Raw genomic sequence first — 21605 nt, forward strand, 5'->3', positions numbered from 1 at the left:
TTATTCATACCTATTTCCTATATTCTTACTCATGTTTATATTTATACCTATTATCTTGTAAGCGATGGACAAATTTAATAAATAAATAAATCTCTCCCAGTCAAATATCGGTCCTTTATTTGTGAGCCTCCTTAGCTTCCTTACATGCTACAAGCAGCTTTGGACTAGCCAACAACCTGTGTTGCATCCTACCCCAGAACAATGCTGGTATTCCCGCCATAAGCAATAGATCTTTTGAGAGGTCCAGGAGAAATAGTAGTGTCTCCTTCAACTATCCTTTTACCTGAGCAGATCCTCCATCATAGTGAAAAGACTGAAAACCTCAAAATCACATGAATACGTAGGAATAGATAAATAATAAAACCCACCAAGAGGCAGATTTGGTTACCTGGTTAAAAGACGTTGGCCATATGATGGCACTCTCATGGACAGAGATCTTGATATCTGATGAGACTTCTTCTTTTCCAATCTTCCCAATTATAACCCCAGCAACAGTCTTGTTGGGAAATTTTTCCAGTCCATGATTTCAAAATGGGCAGTAGGAATTCCATTCTCATTCAAATAAACCTCTTTCCCAGAAAGATTATAAATCTGGAAATTTATTAGAAAAGGATGGAGCTAAAAAGATAGGGAGAATCACACTTGCAATATATACGTTCTCGTTTCAACCCTAAGTCTAAACAGAGCTACTTTGTCCCAGTGCTTCTGTCTGAAAATGTGGTTGGAAGATTAATTTTTCTCTCTCTCTAATTCCTCTGTCCCTTTCTTTCCTATTCCCACTGTCTCTCCCACTCTCTTTCCACTTTTTGTTCTCTCTCTCTCTCTCTCTCTCTCTCTCACACACACAGCAATACAATCTCCAGAGATTCAATAACACAACAACTCTGTTTCTCTTTCTCTAAATCTCCTCATCTGGTCAGAACAAATATTAGAAACTGGCAATTATTGTTGGGTTATCCCCCATTGTCTCTGCTTACCTTTAATGCAACATTTAAGAATTGAAAGGGAATCTGGACATGAATGGCCACCGAAGTTGATGAAGTTGGCAGAGAAAAGAATATAAATATGTTTTTTCTACAGGGAGACCACTTCTGGACTTTGTGCTTGAAATAGAAAAAAAACCCTTCTCCTCCCTACTGTGTCCTCCTATTTGCTTTCACATTTTTGTATTTTATACTACAATCAAATAAAATATTTGAAGACTAATGAATTGAAAGGGAACAATCAGCAAATTTTTGAAAAAGCATTACCTGCCATGGCTGTACCATCTGGAGTTTCTGATGGTCCCCAACAAGTGTCCTCCTCTTACTCCTTTGGTAGGAAGAGGTAGCACCGAGGACCCAGGCCACAACCTGTATTGTTGTAAAAATACTGGAGCCATCCTCAGACAGGATTCTTTCAACCAGATCCTAGGGTGGAGTTTCCCAGCTCTCTTTTTCCAGGTATGTATTCCAAACTTTCTTAGACAACAAGGAGCACTGAAATCAGAGGTGGTATTCAACCGGTTCTCACCGGTTCTGGAAACCTGGTAGCAAGAATTTAGCATGGGTCGCGGAACTGGTAGCAACTTCTGGCTGGCCATGCCCTCGAACCAGTTTCCCAGTCGCTCAGTTGCCCCACCCACCTAATGCTCGCTCACTTGCACAGCTCGCCCACCCGCCGCTTACCCCACCCAGTCATTCCTATGTGGCACACTGGGCCCTTCATGGCTTGCCTAATCTGACTTCCCCACGTAGTGCCTGCACCCCAACTGAGCAGCCCTGATCTGCCTGCCCTGCTTACAGATAAGCCTGTATCATGCTAGGCCCTCACCCACCTCCTGGGGCCTTTCTGGGCCTCCCCTCACTGCCCAAGGCCTTCCCCCCCCCCCCCAGCATGGGACTTTCCGGGTGGGAGGAGGCCAAGGTGGGGCATCTTTTTCAGGCCAGTCCATTGGGCAGAGGGGGACAGTGGTGACCACAGAGTGGCTATGGGAAGCAGCCCCAGGAGTTCCCAGCCTCTCTTTCAGGGCACCCCCACCCACTGCCACCACCCCTCTCAGCCCCAGCCCCAGCGCAGCAGAGAAAATGAACAGAAAGTCTTTCCATTCGCTTTCTCCCTGCCTTTTGTGGTGCCCCTGCTACTGCCTCTGATGCCCCCTCAGCCCCAACCCCAGCACAGCAGAGAATGCGAATGGAAAGCCTTTCTGTTCACTTTCTCCCTGCCTTTTGGGGCACTGCCACCCCCACCCCCACCACCCATGTGCTTCGAAAGGGAGGGCGGATGGATGTTCCAGGGTTTGTGCTTTCTTCATTGTCCTGTCGCTCGCTGCTCTGGAGTTTGCCCAATAAGTTCTTTCCAGAAAAGGTGTATGTGTGTGAGTCAAGGAAGGAAAGAAAGAAGAAAGGAAGGAAGGAAGGAAGGAAGGAAGGAAAGGAAGAAACGGAGGAAGGGAGGAAAGAGCAAGAAAGGAAGAAAGAGCAAGAAAAAAAGAAAAAGGAAGAGGGGGAGAGCAAAAACTCAGTGCTATTATTTTTAATTGTTCCATTGTTTATCATATATTAATATTTTACAATGTCCCTACACCTAGAGTGATTTTATTGCCTTTCTTTTGCCCAGGTATTTTTCAGGGTTTACATGTCAATAGTCCAGAGCATAAATACAGATGCATTTAACAGAGTTATAAGGGACTATGGAGGTCTTCTAGTCCAACATCCTGCTCAGGCAGGAAAACTGAGGGTGCCAAATTCTGAATAGAGGTCCTGGGAAAGGTGTCAGAATAACAGAATAGCGCTTAGAAGGGATCTTGGGGGGAACTCTATACCGTTTCAGAGAAATGGCTGTCCAGTCTTTTGTTAAAAACTTCCAGTATTGGAGCACCCAGAGCTTCTGGTGGCAAGCAATTCCACTGGGTAATTGTTCTCACTGTCAGGAAGTTTCTTCTTACTTCTAGTTTGCTTCTCTCTCTGTTCAGTTTCCATCCTGCTTTGGAAAATACATTGTTTGCCTTCTGGTGCTTTGGAAAATACTCCCTAAAAGCCTGTTGCCTATCACCTTCTTGAGCAAAGCATGTGAGCCATTTCCTCCTTTCAGTGGTCCATGAAAATACATCTATAGTACGTAGATAATAAAGTCAACAAAACAACATTTTTATAGAACTATAGATACGTTGAGGCTGGGTGTGACAAGGAATGGCTGGGAGGGGAGGGGCCAGGCGAGGCACCCCTTGACGTGAGTGACATTGAGTTGGCCACACCCACCCAGCCACATGACCACCAAGCCATGCCCACGCAGTCATATGACCACCCCAGGCACATGGCCACCAAGCCAGGCCCACCCAGTCATGTGACCCTAAGCCACATCCACCAAATAAGCCACGCTCAAAAAACTGGAAGTAAAAAAAATTGAATCCCACCACTAACCAGATCAATGGTGATATTCTACCTTTTCGGCCCGGTTCTGGCATACAGGTAGCGCCGAAGATCAGCTGGCAGAGAACCAGTTCGTTCTGAGTGTCTCTGACTCTCTGCAGTTGGGCCCGCCCGCCTGCCCCTGCTCCTAGGTCCTTTTTAACCTCTCAGTTGTTTGGCGCAGCAGAGCGGATTACTGTGCTAAACAGCTGAGAGGCGCAGCAGCTTAGTTTTTACTGTTTAATGCGTGTGCAAAGAGCACATGTGGCATGCATGTGCACAAGTGACTCGTGCGAGGTGTGTAATCCCACCCCTGCATCCACGCCCACCAAGCCATGTCCACAGAACCAGTGGTGAGAACTTTTGAATCCCACCACTGGACCAGATGTTCTTTTTACTACAGAGTAAGTTTCTTGAATAATGGGAATAAAAAGTTTTGTGAGTTCTTATTTTAATGATTACATTGGAATTATGTCCATAAGTCAGGCAAAGTTTTTTTTCCCATCAGGCACACTTGCAAATGAAGTCATACAGAGAATCAACTGTGATTCCCAAATCCCCTGTATAATTATAAAAATCACAATGATTACTTCATCTTCCACTAAAGCCTAGTGGACTTCTCTCACCCAAGGTTATTTTGAAATCAAGTTAGGAATATTTAATAACCCCCATCAACAGATTTCACCAATATTTAGTCATTCGTATAAAAATCTGAAGCTCTGGAAGGCACACTGAACAGGTCAGAATTTTAATACTGTCCTTTTAATATGCCAGACCACATTTCATCTTGCTTGATCAAGTCAGTGTATCTGTGCCCTTTGGCAAGAGAACTGTGCTTCCCCTCAGATTTCCCTCAAACTAAAGACAGTGGTGCCTGTCTCGGAGAACTACAGAAGATCTTCATTATGGTATCTGAAATACTGCTTTTTCTTCTTCTTCTTCTGGTGTCCCATTTTCCATGTAGTATGCTGATGACCAAATGTTCATTAAATGTGCAAAAAGAAGACAAACACAAATTTAATTACTACAAGCCAGGAGATTTCCTGATTAGTGGAATCATATCCATGTCTAGCTCTGCATTTAAACCATACATCTTCTTTAAGCCTCCAAACCACAGATTTTTAAGGTAATTCCTGATATGAACTTAACACTAGTGATTAATTTTATCCTTTCCACTGTCTTCCTTTTATTAGGGATGGTTTCCACTTTCTGGTACCTGATCTCCCTGTTCATTTGCATTAGGAAAAAGGTTTGTGTCTGCCTTTTTCTCTTTCTTTCTCCCCTTCCCACTCTCTCTCACACATGCAGGCATGTACACACTCACACACACACCCACACACATAAACACAAATCTTTCCTTTCTTGGCAAGTGGTCATGTTCCTCTCCTGTTGTCTTTCAGAAGGCTTATGGATGTGAAAAGGAGCTGAGACTGGCATTTTGGTTTCTGCAGGAGGAATGCTATCTCCCAACTTCCCATCCAACTTTCTTTTCTCTGCTGAGTTCACATATCATTCCATCATCCCCAGGGCATTACTGAGACATGTATAGCTGAGCTGGTTTTATAATAGTAATGTCAATTCATAAAACATTTCTATGCCTGTTTTAGGGTTGCCACGATCAGAACTGGGGGGTGGGGAAGGAAATTTGAAAGAGCATTGCAGTAATTTGGAACCGAAAGTGCATTCGATTCTTATCTTGCAAAGATTGTAACTAAGCGACTGGAGTTTCTGCCGTGCAAATCTCTAATTGTAGAACGTGATTGATGACTCTTGGCTATGAACGTGTTTCATTGGAGAATATGAATTATGATGCACCCAATGTGGTGGGGGAGAAACCAGGGTCAAGGGTGGCAGTGAATTGTGCATCTCAGAATCGGCTTCAAACATGTCGTGCCGACATGTTTGCTCCTAATAAATTTTATTTATTTATTTATTTATTTGATTTGCCAATTGTTTACAAGATAATAAGTATAAGTGTATACATAGTTGTGAATACATGAAATGGGTACATATAAGAAAAATAAAAGAAGAATAAGAGAAACAATAGGACAGGGACGGTAGGCACGTTGGTGCGCTTATGCACGCCCCCTACAGACCTCTTAGGAAAGGGGTGAGGTCAATAGTAGACAGTCTAAGGTTAAAGTTTTTGGGGTTTGGGGAAGAAACTACAGAGTCGGGTAGAGTATTCCAGACATTGACCACTCTATTGCTGAAGTCGTATTTCCTGCAATCAAGTTTGGTGCGGTTAACTTTGAGTTTGTATCTATTGTGTGCTCTTGTGTTGTTATGGTTGAAGCTGAAGTATTCATTGACAGGTAGGACATTGCAATGTATGATTTTATATACCATGCTTAAATCAGACCGAAGACGGCGTAATTCAAGGTTTTCTAGTTCTAGAATTTCAAGTCTGGTGGCATAAGGTATTCTACAACGAGTAGAGGAGTGGAGAACTCTTCTTGTGAAATATTTCTGGACTTTCTCAATTGTGCTAATATCAGATACGTAATGTGGGTTCCAGACTGATGAACTGTATTCGAGTATTGGTCTAGCAAATGTTTTGTATGCTCTGGTTAGTAGTGTGATATTACCAGAGAAAAAGCTATGTAGGATTAGGTTAACAACTCTTAATGCCTTTTTGGCTATGTAGTTGCAGTGGGCTCTAGCACTTAGATCATTAGAGGTGAGTATTCCAAGGTCCTTTACAGAGCTTGGGTCATCAACAAGATCTTGACTATTCAGCTTGTATTTTATTTTCTGATTTTTTTTTGCCAATATGTAAGACAGAGCATTTATTTGTTGAGATTTGAAGTTGCCATTTGTTTGACCATTCTGATACATAGTCAAGATCTTTCTGTAGGGTAGCAGTATTGTCTGTGGTATTGAACAGCTTTACATCATCAGCGAAGAGAACGCAATTGCTCTTAATATGATCACAGAGGTCGTTTATGTAGAGTATGAAGAGAGTTGGTCCTAGAACACTGCCTTGGGGGACACCACTATTGACAGGTACAGAATTTGATAGGACGCTCCCAATTTTGACCATTTGTTGTCTGTTTGCCAGGAATGCTTCTATCCAGTTATTCAGTTGTCCAGAGATACCATAGGATTTTATTTTTAGGAGTAGTTTGTCGTGTACCACTGAATCAAAGGCTTTACAGAAGTCTATGTAGATTGCGTCTATTGCTTTGCCCTGGTCAAGTTGTGTCGTCCATATGTTTTTGCAGTGTAAGAGTTGCAGATTACAGGATAGTTTTTTTCTGAAACCAAATTGTTTATTGGAGAGTAGGTTGTTTGTCTCTAAGTGGAGGATGATGGATTGGTTAATAATTGATTCCATGACTTTACAGATGACGCAGCATAAGGAGATTGGTCTGTAATTTTCAACTAGGCTTGGGTCTCCCTTTTTGAAGATGGGGATGACTGTGGCTTGTGACCATAGGTTAGGCAAGGAGCAAAATTCTTTATACTTTTTGAAGCTTGGCTCGAGGCTCATAATTTAATTAGAGCAACTGCCAGAATCCTGACAAGTGTTTTGTCCTTTGTTTTTGGAATGCTAAAGATTTTTTAAAAATTGTGGATCAGGCCTGTGGATCGGGCTCACTGCTCCAGAAAATGAAAGTGGAGAAAAGTTCAGAAGAACTTTTGTGCCAGCAGCCGTAAGGAAAGGCATCTGTGTTGCCTTCTCAGAAAGATTTCCCGAGCTTCAGGATGAAATGGCAAAAATGCACATCCTTCAATATTTTAGTGACTCTAAAGCAAAAAGTATTGTTTGTCAATTGAATTCTCAGACCACACTAATACTAGCAGTTGTAATACAAAACATTGACAAAAGTAAAATTCTGTTTGGGGAAAAAGTATGGATTGCAACAGCGTTGTCAAATATCAGTGTGAGATTATTTTACCAGCTGGATAATCTCCAGCATAACTGGTTAATCTCCAGCATAATTTTGGCAGAAAGTTGCTAATAGGCTATGACTGGAAATGCACGGAAGTGTTATCAGTCATTGAGATTCAAAATGCAAGAACAGGGAGAAGGAAGTTCTCTTCCATGGAGGAACAGCTCTGATGTGTAAGCAATTATTTTTGTCCTTAAAAACAAAGCAACCAATCATCTTTTCTATTTCATCTTAGATCAACTATCGGGTCATCAGCTACTTTCCAGAGCAGAAACACCATTTCCATTTTTTTCTACCGGGTGACTCCAAAGCAAGAACCTCCCCACTTGGCAATTGTCAAGCTGCTCCTGCATTTCCAATGGACGTGGATCGGGCTCACTGCTACGGACAATGAAAGTGGAGAAAAGTTCAGAAGAACTTTTGTGCCAGAAGCCGTAAGGAAAGGCATCTGTGTTGCCTTCTCAGAAATCTTACCCACAGTTCTTAGAGCACGGAGGGAAAAGGACATCCTTCAATATTTTAGTGACGCTAAAGCAAAAATATTGTTTGTCAATGGAATCTCAGACCACACTAATACTAGCAGTTGTAATACAAAACGTTGACAAAAGTAAAATTCTGTTTGGGGAAAAAGTATGGATTGCAACAGCGTTGTCAAATATCAGTGTGAGATTATTTTACCAGCTGGTTAATCTCCAGCATAACCATCTTTTATTATCCTTCTCAACTCAGGCAAAGAAAAGGACACAATATTATGATTTGTATTCACATTACTCTGCAACAGGGAAGTTTGGGGAGGCAGCATTTCAGTGCTCCTATTCAATCCCCTTGTTGTCTAAGAAAGTTTTGAAGAGATGCCTGGAAAAAGAGAGCTGGGAAACCCCTTCCCAGGACCTGGTTGAAAGAATCCTGTCTGAGGATGGCTCCAGTATTTCCACAGCAATCCAGGTTGTGGCCTGGATCCTCCATGTTGCCTTTTCAACCAAAGGAGTCAGAGGAGGATGCGTGTTGGGGACCATCAGGCACCCCAGATAATACAGCCATGGCAGGTAAGACCTCTATTACAAAATGCCACTAATGTTTTCCTTCCCATTCTCAAATGTTATGTGAGAGGTAAGCAGGGATAAATGTGGATGGGGGGAATTCCAGTAAGAACTGTCAGTTTCTAATACTTTTTCTGACCAGATGTGGAGGCTTAAAGAGAAAGAGACAGATTCTGTCATTGAATCTTCCAGACTAAACTGGGTATGTTGGTTCAGGATGCTTGTAAGAATAGACCTTGTCTCAAGAGAGAGAGGAAAGTTTCATATATTTGTGAAATAAATAAGTACCAGATGCCTCAGTAGCCATCAAATTCTCTATTAAACTCCAGTATTGGTCTGATGTAGTAATGGCACTGAAAAAAGTGACTTATGACCAGTTTTCACAGTTACAACCATTGTAGCAGCTCCGTGATATTGGGATCAAACTTCAGATGCTTGGCCACTGGTTTATACATGGGACTGTTGCAGCTTCCTAGGGTCAGGTGATCACTTTTTGCAACCTTCTGAAAAGCAAAGCCAATGGAGTAGCCAGATTCACTTAATAAACAGCTTACTAACTTATCAATTGTAATGATTCACTTAATAAGTGTGGAAAAAATCTCATAAAATGGGACAAAATTCACTTAACAAATTCTCACCTAACAACTTAAATTTTGGGCTCAGTTGTGTCTGTAAGTTGAGGACTACCTGTATTGGTGAAATAAATACCAGGTGTAACAGTAACCATCATAAAGTTTTTAAGGTCTTAAACTTCAACGTTGGTCTGATGGAGTTCCCGTCCTGCCATGCAAGGAATGGTCAAGTCTTTCTTCTCTTTAAAAATCAAGCAGATCAGTTGACTTGCTTCTCGCTACCGCTTCCTGGTCACATAACTTGGCAATTTTCTTCTGCATTTTCAGTCTCCCAAGATCCTTTTTTATCCTTCTTTCTCCTTTGAAAAGTAAACCTTAGAATCTGGAGCCATGCCACTTCTCCCAACCTTTTCATTACCCACCACCACATGTTGGTTACATAAAATACTACAGAAGATAGCAGAACTCCAAAAGGCCATAAAATATTATTTATTATTTATTGATTATATTTATAGGCCATCCATCTTAGCAAAAAGGCAACTCTGGGTGGCTTACAAACAGTAAAAATATAAATAGAAAAACAATTTAAAAACTATTTTAAAAAACAAGAAACACGGAGATGGACAGCACTGGGATGAGAGATCTTCTTAGCCCAACAACAGCCTCCAGTGAGGTGTGCCTCACTTCAAGGATACAGGCCAATTAGCAAAACTGAGTTTTGATTCCCTTCTAAAAAGGATGGGAGTTCAACACAAGAGGTGGGGAAACAACCCTAGAAAGATGGTGAGATTGTTGGAGTTAAAACATGTTTCTGACCTGAGATTAAAATTTCATAAAATGAGTGATGCAGTGGTCTAGAGTTGGAGCCTCACAATCAGGAGGCTGTGAGTTTGATACCAGGTAGAGGCAAATATTTCTGTCTTTGGGCAGGATGGGAATATATCTGCTGAATATAACTCTGGTTTGGCGACAGGAAGGGTGTCTGGCCAGTAAACATTCAGCTCCATTCAATTGCCCAGACTCCACTCCGCAAGGGGTCATTAAAAGGTGATGATTAAAAATTTTCATAAAACAGAGCAGGTGAAAATTATTGAACAGAAAAGGTTTATGCATACGTATGTATTTATGTATGGGACAGAAAAAGACAGAAAGAGTGGGAGAGAGAGTGGGAGACGGAACAGGAGATTTAGAGAAGGAGGGAAGAAAGGAGTGAGAAAGAGAATAACCTTCCTGTCACAGACAGACAGGGGCACTGAGCTGAATATACCACTTCTGACTTAGGGCTCAAAAGAGAATGTTTCCGTGGAAAGTGTGATTCTCCATGTCTTTTCAGCTCCATCCTTTTCTAAGAAAGTTCCAGGTTTACAATCTTTCTGTGGATGATGCTTATTTGGATGAGGCTGGAATTCCTATTGCTGATTTCGATATTATGAACTGGGCAGTATTTCCCAACAAGTCTTCTGCTGGGGTGAAAATAGGGAATATTGACAAAGAAGGAGTCTCTTCAGATATCAACTTTTCTGTCGATGAGAGTGTCATCGTATGGCCAACTTCCTTTAACCAGGTAACCAGATGTGCCTGTTTGTGGATATTATTATTCATCCATTCCTAGGTATCCACCTGTATTTGTATCAGTCTTCTCACTTTGATGGAGGCTCTGTGCTAATGAATAAACTGGTTGAAGGAAATGCTATTATTTCTCCTAGATATCTCCTGGATTGCTAACTGTGGAAATGCCAGCATTGTTCTAGGTTAGGATGGGAAGCATTTTGGCTAATCCAATGATGCTTGTTCCCTGAGGGCTTTACCTCAGTACAATCCTTGATGCTCTATCAGCATGGTTGCTTACAGATATTTTATTCCCCAGCTTGAAAACATTATCAGTGCAATGATGATAGGATCATGTGCCTGATGGTAGCATAAATGATATTGTCTAGTCTGGTAGTGAAATGTCTGCAAGAAAGCAGCCATATCAAAGTACACCAAGGACTGTACAGTTCAACTCTGAACTGCAGATACTTATTCTACTGGATCTGACTCAGTGCTTGTTCAAACTACAAATTCAGAATAGAGCTGAAAGGGACCTTGGAGATCTTTCAGTCCAATCCCCTGCTCAAAGGGGAGACCCTATACCATTTCAGACAGGTGGCTGTCCAGTATTTTCTTTAAAACCTCTAGGGATGAAGCACCCATGTCTGAAGGCAGGCTGTTCCTCTGGTTAATTGTCCTCACTGTTAGGAAGTTTCTCCTTAATTCTAGGTTGCTTCTCTGCTTAATTAGTTTCCATCTATTGTTTCTTGTCCTGTCCCTCTGGTGCTTTGGAGAATAAGTCGACCATCTCTTCTTTGTGGCAGCCCCTCAAATACTGGAACATTGTTACCATGACAGCCTTAGTCCTTCTTTTCTGTAGATTAGCCCTACCCAAATCCTGGAAGCATTCTTTATATGTCTTAGTCTCCAGGCCTTTCATCATCTTAGTTGCTTTTCTCTACACTTTGTCCAAAGTCTCAATATCTTTTTTGCAATGGGGTGGCCAAAACTGAATACAGTATTCTAGGTGTTGTCTTACTAGGTTGTATACAGTGGTACTAATTGTTGCGACCAGCAAGTCCTCACTCTGGTCTGCTATTTAAGTGGGAGCTGGAGAGAAGCCTTTAATTGGCTGAGCCATTTGACAGCTCCATATAATTCTCTCAGCTGCTGCCACAAGCTCACGGCTAGCCACGGCTAAGATACAAATTAACAAGAAAGCCTGTTAGCCTCCGCTTCTTCTTCCCAGCGCGCCAAACACAAAACTGGCAATGAGGATGGGATCGCTGGTAAACTGAGGAAATCCTGAGGCAGAGAGAGAGAGAGGACCACATGGCTGAAGTCACTACAAAAAGAACTGTCACTAGAGCTGTCACTAACAAGCGGAAAAATGGTGGCACCACCGAACTTCCCGCCCTTTCAGCCGACCACCAAGATGTGGACATCATATATCAACAGGTTTGAATGCGTTATGGACGACGTGAACCTATCTGACATTCCTCCAAACAGGAAAAAAAGCCTATTTCCTGAGTTTCTGCGGGGCCACCAGTTTTTGACACTGCCACCACCTTGCTGGCTTCTCAGACGGTCAAGGCTGTCACCTGGGAAGAGCTATAGGAGGTGCTCAGTAACCATTATGCCCTGAAACCATCACGCATTGCCCGCTGCCATGCCTTCAGGTGAAGAAGCCAAGTGGAGGGTGAGTCCATGGGTGAATACATGGCAGCTCTTTGTTCGGCCACCCTCCAATGTGTGTTCTGAGACCAGCTAGATGATGTGCTGCTGGACCAGTTTGTCTGCAGGGTGAGAGACCTTCAGCTACAATGGCTGCTGGCAAAAGCTGACCTCAACTTGAAACAGGCGATCGAAGAGGCACAAGCCTGTCAAATCTATCCACAGCCAAAATACAGAAATCAAGCAGCCTTCCTCCGTCAAGCTCTACTGTCCACTAAGAAGACACCTATTTTGAAGATGAAGACTTTGAAGTGGAAGAAGCAATAAATCACCTCAGAACACCTCAGCCACTTCCGGTTTGAAGGGCTTAGGCGACAGACAGAAATCCGTGATCGTGCGCGGTTTCTGTCTGGGCTCATCGCTGGAGCGCCCCGAACCGGCTGGTTTGGGGGCTAAGCCACCCCGTAGAGATGGTGAAGAGGGGGGAGACTGCCAGCAGGGTCAAGGAGAGCCGCATCTCTCCTCCTCAGCTGGCCATTACTCCCTTTTCCAAAGGCGGTTGCAGCGGTGGTCAGAAATGGCCACCACAAAGAAGAACTCGAACAGAAAAGAATGTGCAGGAGGAAGATAAGAAGTGAAAGTTATGGTTGACCGGGTTAAATTGTAAAAACAACAACCAAGCTACCCTGGAATTTAAACTTACAAAAAATAACATCGCTCCCAAAGAAGAGTCAGAAGCAGCGAAGGAAAGTGAAAAGGGAAAGGTTTGGCTTTTTTCCCCCTTCTCTCTCCTTCCCTATACTGACAACTAAGAAACTTAAATAAGAAATCAGAAAAATCCGCTTTGACATCAATAGGCAATTAAGCTGAAAATAAAACAAAATGCCAAAGGGATAATAAAGATTTCTGGACATTAAAAACTTTCTTTTTCATAAGCAGGAAGGGAGAGAAAAAGAATAAGGGCAGGATCTGGAAGAGGGAGGAGACTGCCTGGAATTAAAAAGAATCTACAGTAAAACTTCAACAAGATACATTTTAACTGAAACTTTGCAACTAAATAGTAACCCCAGGAAGAGAAAGTGAAAAGAAAAAAGAAAAAAAGAAACAGCTTGCGTGTATTTGGATTATTTGGTGATCTTTGGATTTTTGGTTATTATATTTGAATGACTAAAATTAAACAGGTGGTTGTTTCAAAATTTATATAATGGCACCACTTCTGGATGAATTGAAAATGGAACTTAAAAAGTACAAAGAAGATGCACAAGAAGGGAGGGGTTGTTTTGGCTTCATTTTTCAATTCTTAGAAATGGAGATTTGGAACTATGAGAAACAACAAGAAAAGACTACAAAACAAGAAGACTGGGACAAAGAAGTAGCCATCTTTAATGAACAAGTAATTTTATGTGGGAAGAAAAAGGAAAGGGGGGAAAGAGAATGGAGAATTTAAGACTTAAAAAAACAACCAAAAAAAAGAAAAATAATTTGAAAAACAAGTATAATACTGGAAAGCAACAGAAAAGGGGAATACAGAAGAAAGAAATAGAGGTAGATGGACAGGGGGGGGGAAGGGGAGAGAGAAGAAGAGAGGGAAGAATGAAAGGAAAAGAAGTTACAAAGGACCGGAGCAAGATATAGACAAACAGGACCTATTTAGAGATAATGGGTGAAAATCTAACTGAAAAAGGGATTCTGTAAAGATTGTATTGTTATATTAGTAATAGAAATAACCTTAGAAAATTGGAAACAACGTATGATTAAAATGAGGGATAAAATAGTTAGTGTAATTTAGTGAAATGTTTATGAATAAAATAAGTGAAATAAAATAAATGAGAAAATTGAATTAGGAAGGAATGGGGACATTTTAATTAGTTATGTTTTATAAAATATAAGTGGGGGGGGATTAACTATGGAAAGCTTATAATTGTTCCCATAGAAGTATGATATTTAATTGAAAAGTAATGTTAAAGATGTTAAGACTTTTATGAATATAAATATTAATGATAGAATTGACTTGGAATGGAATGTTGTTTTAATTATATACATTTATAATTTTTTTTCTTTTTTTAAGAATACAGTGTGTATTTTAAGAATGTACCAATAACTACATACTCTAATCGGTAACTACAAGAGAAATTTTGTTTAATGAGAAAAGATAATAGATAATTGAAACAGGACAGACAAAAAATATAAATACAATGATTTGAACTGAGATGAGATAATTAAAATAAAATTGAGAAAATTAAAAGAGGGGAGAAGCTATGCAGAAAATGTAAAATAGTGATAAGATATGGAATAGAATATAAAAATGAGCATGAACCTGAATGTGTGTAACCCGGGATTATGCTGCTTTCAAAAAAGATGTTTTACTTGTATTTTTTTACTCAAATAAAATTTACAAAAAAAAAAAGAACACCTCAGCCCACACAGAGAAGAAGTCTTCCCACTGACAGAAGACAACTGACACCACAGCTGATTTGCCTCAGCTGTGGGGGAAACCATCTGAGAGCCACTTTCTGTTTGAGAAATGCAGTCTGCCTAAAGTGCCAGAAGAAAGGCCACCTAGCTAGAATTTGTCAAGCAACAAGAAACACAAGCCTGCCATCTCAACATCTGAACCAGCCAAAAAATTTCAAACCCAAGGAGGAATGCTATGCCATCAACAAAGCATTCCCAAGAGCTGAGTCACTGCCTTATTGTTTTAATGTTAATAAAATCAATGTTGATCTTCTCCTAGAAGGCAGCCCCTGTCAGATGGAGGTAGACACTGGATCATCTCTATCCCTCATCTGAAGGCACTGAAGAATCTGCTACCAGACTTCAAAAGGAAACTGCTGAGCCTCTGCAGTCTGATCCTGAGGGACTACCATCGACAACCCATTCCAGTCCTCAGAACAGGCAAGTTCCATATTCAGTACAACAACTTTCAGGGTCACCTGCCACCAATTATTGTAACTGGGAGCCTGTCAAGTTTATCAGGTTTGGACTGGTTCCACTCACTAGGTCTACAAGTGACTGGAATAAATGCAGTCACACACACACACACACACCCCGCAACCTACAGCAACTTCTTGCTGATTATTCAGAAGTTTTCAATGACAAACTGGGCTGTTACAATGGAACTCCTGTTAACCTTAATTTGGACCCAAATATAGCTCCTATACACCTCAAACCACACAGAGTGCCATTGGCATTGCATTCTAAAGTGGATGCCCAACTTGACAAATTGATTTCTTTGCAAGGGGTTTTGGAGCCAAGTGACTTTAGCTAAATGGGGTTTGAAACCCCCCCATTGTAATACCCCTGAAACAAGATGGCTCCATAAGAATTTGTTCTGACTACAAGTCCACGATTAACAAGGGGCGCCAATCAAACGCTTATCCTGTGCCAATCATACAGCACCTGCTCCATTCCCTGGGTAAAAGCTCCATTTTGACCAAGCTGGACATGACTCAAGTATACCAGCAATTCCCAGTGGACAATGAGACAGCAGAGGCAAACAATCATTACTCATAGAGGAACTTTCAAATGTAAGCGTTTACAATTTGGTGTCAGCACTGCCTCTGGCATATTTCAATCAATCATGGAACGGTTACTATACAATATCAAAGGTGTCATCCTGTACTTTGATGACATCCTCATTGCTGCTGACAGCCCACAAGAACAGAACAGAACAGAACAGAACAGAACAGAACAGAACAGAACAGAACAGAACAGAACAGAATAGAATAGAATAGAATAGAATAGAATAGAATGGAATGGAATGGAATGGAATAGAATACTTTATTGGCCAAGTGTGATTGGACACACAAGGAATTTATCTTGGTGTAAATACTCTCGTGTTCTGTCTCACCTGTGACCACGAGGTGAGAGTCCAAGCCTCCAAAGGAATATAAATAAACAGACAGAACCAGGAACGACAGAGTTAAATTCCTTTGACTGAAGAAGTTCCTTGGCAGTCTTCCAGAAGCTGCCTGCCAAGTCTGATAACAAACAAGACCATAAATCAAAAGGCAGACACCGCACAGAGGATTTATCCAAATAAACAATATTTGTTTATTTTCAAATAAACAAATTGTCCCGAACAAGGATTCAGAGATAACACGCCTTCTTTTATGTCCTGAGGGGCGTGTCCGTCTCTCAAATCAGTTCCTGATTTGACCTTTCCTTTTACGTTGTATTTCACGCTTCTGCCTGCATCTTTGCCTTGCATCAAACCAGCATTCCCCAGTTTGATTCTCAGCCAGGGACTCCGGCACGCTCTCCTGATTATCTGCCGACACCTGAGGCACAACCAGGGAGGAAGGTCCCGGGGATGGAGATGATTCCGAAACTTCCAGCAAGGCAGGCTCAAAACTCAAGGCCAAATCCTCCTCTTCCTCATTACTCGAGTCTGTGTCTTCTAACAGAGCAGGCTCAACCCTCAGAGTCACAACACTCTCGTATACATAAAGAAAAAATACATTCGTTAAGAATCAAGAGCCATAATGTACAACACTTAATGATAGTCATAGGCTACAATCAACAATCAAATCATACTAGGAAACAGTAAATATAAATCGTAAAGATAGAAGCGACAAAGCTACAACCCTACAATCACAAGTGGGAGGGGATGGGTGATAAGGAGTGATGAGAAGATTAACAGTAATAGTAGTGCACACTTATTTGTTTAGCAGAGTGATGGCTATCGTTGTTCTGGTTTGCAGTGCTCTATAGCATCGTTTTGAGGGAAGGAGTTGAGACAGTTTATGTCCGGGATGTGAGGGGTCTGTAAATATTTTCACAACCCTCTTTTTGACTTGTGCAGTATAGAGGTCCTTGATTGAAGGCAGGTGGGTAGTAATTGTTTTGGCAAGGTTTGCAAAAGTTCTCCAGTGTTTTCAAAATGCTGGACAGAAACAGAAACAAATGCATCTTCTCAGCTTCCAAGATAGATTTCCTAGATTATCACATTGACTGCAAGGGAATTCACCCTGTGGAATCCAAAGTACGAGATATTCAGGAAGCCCCTGTGCCTCAGAACAAAACTGAGCTGCAAGCTTTTTTGGAACTACTTAACTTCTACAGCTCTTTCCTGCCCCACAAGGCCACTGTAGCAGAACCTTTGCACAGGCTATTAGATTCTAAGACATATTGGAAGTGGGGAGCTATGGAATAGGCTTCATTCACTGCAATAAAATCCCTACACACTTCAGCCAAGGTACTCATAGAGTTCAGTGATGCTCTTCCCCTTATCTTAATTTACGATGCATCACCTTATGGGATTGGGGCAGTCCTAGGCCATAGGTTGCCTAATGGCCAGGAAGCCCCTGTTGCATACTTTTCAAAGACACTCTCCAAGTCGGAGCACAACTACAGCCAAATAGACAAAAGAGGCATTGGCTGCAGTGGCCTCAGTCAAAAGGTTCCATGAATACCTGAGGACTTCCGGTTTGTCGGCTTCGCGAGCGGCAGGGATTCACGACACTGCACGATCCCTGCTGCGCTAGCCGTTTTTGGTGCTCCGATCCGGATGGGTTTGGAGCTAAGGCTGCCCTGCAGGGGCGGCTGAAGATAGGGGGGATCCGGAAAGGGGTTTGGGGGTGTTGCAGACCCCCTCCCCGGCCGGCAGAACTCCCTTTTCTCAAGACGGTGCAGCGGCAGTCCGTAATGGCCGCCACAAAGAAGCCGGCAGCTGGGTAAGAATGCGTAGGAAGAAGAGGAGAAAGTCTTTGAGAGTGAAAGTTTTTATTGGTTGACCCAGGACTCTAAGATATATTTAACACAATTTCTGGAAATTATGGCTTTTTGATTGATACTTTCCAGAAGAGAAAATAAGCGGCAATTTTGAGGTGCTGAAAGGAAAGTTTACTCTCCTTCCCTACGGAAATAACAAGTGGATACTGAGAAACCTGTCTTTTTTAGGTAAAAACTGGCTTTATGTGATAAGTGGGAAGGGAGAGGACAATTTAAATGTTAAGATTTTGTTGGAGGAGATGCCTTAAGGATTTGAAGACTGAAATGTATTGTAATGAGGCTTTAAGATACAGATTTGGACTTTCTTTTTTTTTGATTGATACTACCCCAGGAAGAGAAAGTGAGAACTTTGCCTTGGCTTGGATTGATTGATGACTTTGGGATTATTTTATTTTTTGAAATATCTTGGTTGTTGCAAGAAGAAAGAGGGGGGGGGGAGAAAAGAAAAGATTTATAATGGCTTTTTCTGTTGAGGAACTGAGAAAAGAATATGAGCAAACAAAAAAAGATGGCGAAGATGGTGTGAAAGAAGCCTTTCTCTTTTTAGAAATGGCGCTTGTTACTTATCAACAAACACTACAACAGATGGAGGCAGCAGAAGAAGAAGAAGAAGAAGAAGAAGAAGAAGCCATCTTTAATGAATTTCAAAATTTAACTATGAAAGAAGGAAGAAAGGAAGGAAGGAAAATGAAGGACTTAAGATTTAAAAAAACACTTAAGAAAGAGAAAAATAAGGTGCAAAATCAATATAATGATAGTAAACAAAAGAAAAAAGGAATACAACAGAGAAGGAAAGCCAGTAAGGCAGAGGCTAGGAGAAGGGGGGGGGTAGAAAGGTCTGGTGGGAGAAGAAAGAAAGGGAAAAGGTGGAGAAAAGCCACAAAGTTTTGAAATCAGATGGGAAAAGAGGAATCTTTTCTAGGGACAAAGGGTAAAGTATAATTTCTTTAAAAAGATTTTGCAAGGTACATAAGATGGTATTGTAGCATTTGTATTAGAAATAGAAAATTAGAATGGTTTAAGAGTTAATAAGAGATTAAAATGTTGAAATGTTTAGTAATGCTTGATTTTAAAATCTAATAAAATATTAAAGGGAATGTTTAGAATATTGAGTTTTAATTAAAGAGTTTCATATGACTATGGTATTGATGTTATTATAAAATTATTATTGTAGCATTTGTCTTTGGAAAAGGCAATGGGAATGTTATAAGATTCAATATTTAGATCTATTATTTAACTATGTATTTAATCATTTTGGATTTATTATTTTTCTTTATTAAAAAAAAATTAGTAGATAGAATGTACCAAGCAGAATCAGATTGGGTATTAGGTGTTATTTTAAATGTTAATCTAATTATTTTAGGGGGAAGATAGAAAGGCATCATACTCTGTTTAGTGATTTCAGGAGAAATACTTTTTTTTTATTATAAGGAATGAGACAAAGGGATAATAAAGAATGGACAAAAGATACAAATATAATGACTCAAATTAAGATGGATTAAATAAAAAAGGTTCCATGAATACCTCTATGGACACCAGTTTGAGCTCATCACTGACCATCAACCTTTGCTAGGCATCCTGGCATGTGACAAGCCCAGCCCAGCCTGTGCTTTAGACTTTCTGCCCTTCATTGTCTGGATGAAAGAGGGGGAAAAGACACTCCCAAGTTTTAGTGGCTTCTCTTGCTGCATCTTCTCAAAGCCCTGTTGGCCAAATTGAAAGACAGTAGTGGTTTTTCCTGTTCTTGTGGCAAGAGGTGGTAGGGAACGGCTGCTAAATTGAAGGCACCACTTTGAATTTGGAGCAGAACAAGGCAAAACCAAGTGACACCAGGATGGTAAAGAATTGAAATGAAACAATATATTCTATTCTTATTTATTCATTCTGTATGCTGAATGGGTATTCAGGGAATTTGGATTAGAAGAAGAGAAACATGATTCTACATTGTGAAACCAATTTCAATAGCCTTCTCTATGTAAGCACACTTTATTTTTCAAATAAACAATTGGGTTGGCTCAGATCTGCAGAAAAAAAGTGGAGGTAGCAAATAATTAATTGGTCAGGTAAAGGAAAAAAGCTCAACCCATAATAACATGACATGAAAAGAAAAGAAACAAAACACATCACAACTTCATCAACATTAGCAAATGTTTATTATTTCTTCCAGAGATTCGATAAAGCAAAGGTGTTCCATTAATTGGTTTCAGAAAATATATTGTTAGTGATATTTTATGATTCTTCCTAAATATGGATTATGGTAAAGTAATTATTCAAAAGTGTGTGTGTGTGTGTGTATCCAAAGAAAAAGACCTCTTTCAAATCTGTAATATATCTTATTATATAAGTCATAATTGAGACTTCATGTGAAAGAGAGTTTTTAGAACATATAACAAATATTTCACTTCCAACTACCCGATTTTATCTTAACAATAATTTGGGTAACAAATAAGTTTCAAAATCAAGAGGCCTCATTGTTTTTCATTATTAGATGCTCCTTAGTGTTCATGTCAGGTCTCAGAATAAGGATGTAACATTTGGGGACAAAAATACAGCCCAGTAAACCCAGGCTGGAGGCCAAGGTGGAGAAGATCTGCACAGCCACCATGTATTTCCCTTTGGTGCTCAGGTAGGTGGGGACAAAGGAGATCCAAACACTGCAAAAAACCAGCATGCTGAAGGTGATCCACTTGGCTTCATTGAAAGTCCCTGGAAGCTTGCGGGCCAGAAAAGCCACCAAGAAGCATGTGGCAGCCAGAAAGCCCATGTAGCCAAGGGCAGTGTAGAACATGATAACTGAGCCTTCGTTACACTGCAGGATGATCTGTCCTGATTGGGAATGCAGGTCAGAGTGTGGAAATGGGGGAGAGATTCCAAACCATGTAAGGCAGATGCCCACCTGAATCCCAGAGCAGGACAAGACAATGGAGTTGGCCAGACTTTTCCCCAACCATTTTCTCATCCTGCTGCCTGGTTTTGTGGCCAAAAATGCCACCACCACCATGATTGTCTTGGCCAGCAAGGAAGAGACAGCAACTGAGAAAACCACACTGAAGGTGATTTGTTGAAGAAGGCAGGTCACTTTCTGGGGCTGACCAATGAATAGAAGGGAGGTCAAAAAGGAAAACAGGAGAGAGACCAGGAGAATGTAGGTGAGATCCCGGTTGTTGGCTTTGACTATGGGAGTTTCTCGGTATTTAATGAAGATTCCTAGAACTAAGGCAGTGGTTAGAGAGAAAAATAAGGCTGTGATAGCCAGGGTGAGACCTAACATTTCTTTGTAGGACAGGAAAGTCACCTGTATTTCTGGAAAGGCTGCAAAGGCTTCCCTCGAGCCCCCAGGAGGGCAAAAATGGCCTCGCCCAGGCTTCAGAGGCCCTCCGAAGGCTGAAAACAGGCACTTCCGGTATTTCAAGAAGGCTCATTTTTCGGCCTCCTGAGCCTGCAGAGGCTTCCCTCGAGCCTCCATGAAGGCAAAAAAGGCATCAAACGAGCTGAAAATCAGCTGTGAGGCACGCACATGCACAGTGCAGGTAAGGGTGGGTTGCGTGCACATGCGCGGGGGGGCAAGGTGCATTGCATTGTGAGTGCTGGCGCATGCTTGCTTTCTGCACACCACAACAAAAAGGTTCGCCATCACTGGTGTAGGGTCTCCCCTTTGAGCAGGGGGTTGGACTGAAAGATCTCTAAGGTCCCTTTCAGCTCTATTCTGAACTTGTATTATGAACAAGCACTGAGTCAGATCCAGTAGAATAAATATCTGCAGTTCAGGGT

General features: G+C 41.3%; 2 protein-coding genes across 2 annotated transcripts in view; both read left to right on the forward strand.

Moving 5' to 3' along the window:
- The window catches only part of LOC113426308 (uncharacterized), a 532245-nt gene extending 527439 nt beyond the window's left edge, over positions 1-4806 (forward strand). The window contains exons 5-6 of the transcript XR_015747405.1: positions 4583-4638; positions 4790-4806. The gene's annotated coding sequence lies outside the window, so the exon portion shown is untranslated. The remainder of the gene's footprint in view (positions 1-4582; positions 4639-4789) is intronic.
- Positions 4807-8283: 3477 nt separating this feature from the next.
- LOC113424583 (vomeronasal type-2 receptor 26-like) overlaps positions 8284-21605 on the forward strand; it is a 62817-nt gene continuing 49495 nt past the window's right edge. The window contains exons 1-3 of the mRNA XM_087953975.1: positions 8284-8331; positions 8468-8527; positions 10231-10461. Coding sequence (XP_087810101.1) covers positions 8284-8331; positions 8468-8527; positions 10231-10461 — 339 coding nt within the window. The remainder of the gene's footprint in view (positions 8332-8467; positions 8528-10230; positions 10462-21605) is intronic.

Source organism: Notechis scutatus, chromosome 2, assembly GCF_049901735.1.
Source record: "Notechis scutatus isolate UNSWTSFEM ecotype Mainland chromosome 2, rNotScu1.2, whole genome shotgun sequence".
Classification (NCBI taxonomy): domain Eukaryota; kingdom Metazoa; phylum Chordata; class Lepidosauria; order Squamata; family Elapidae; genus Notechis; species Notechis scutatus.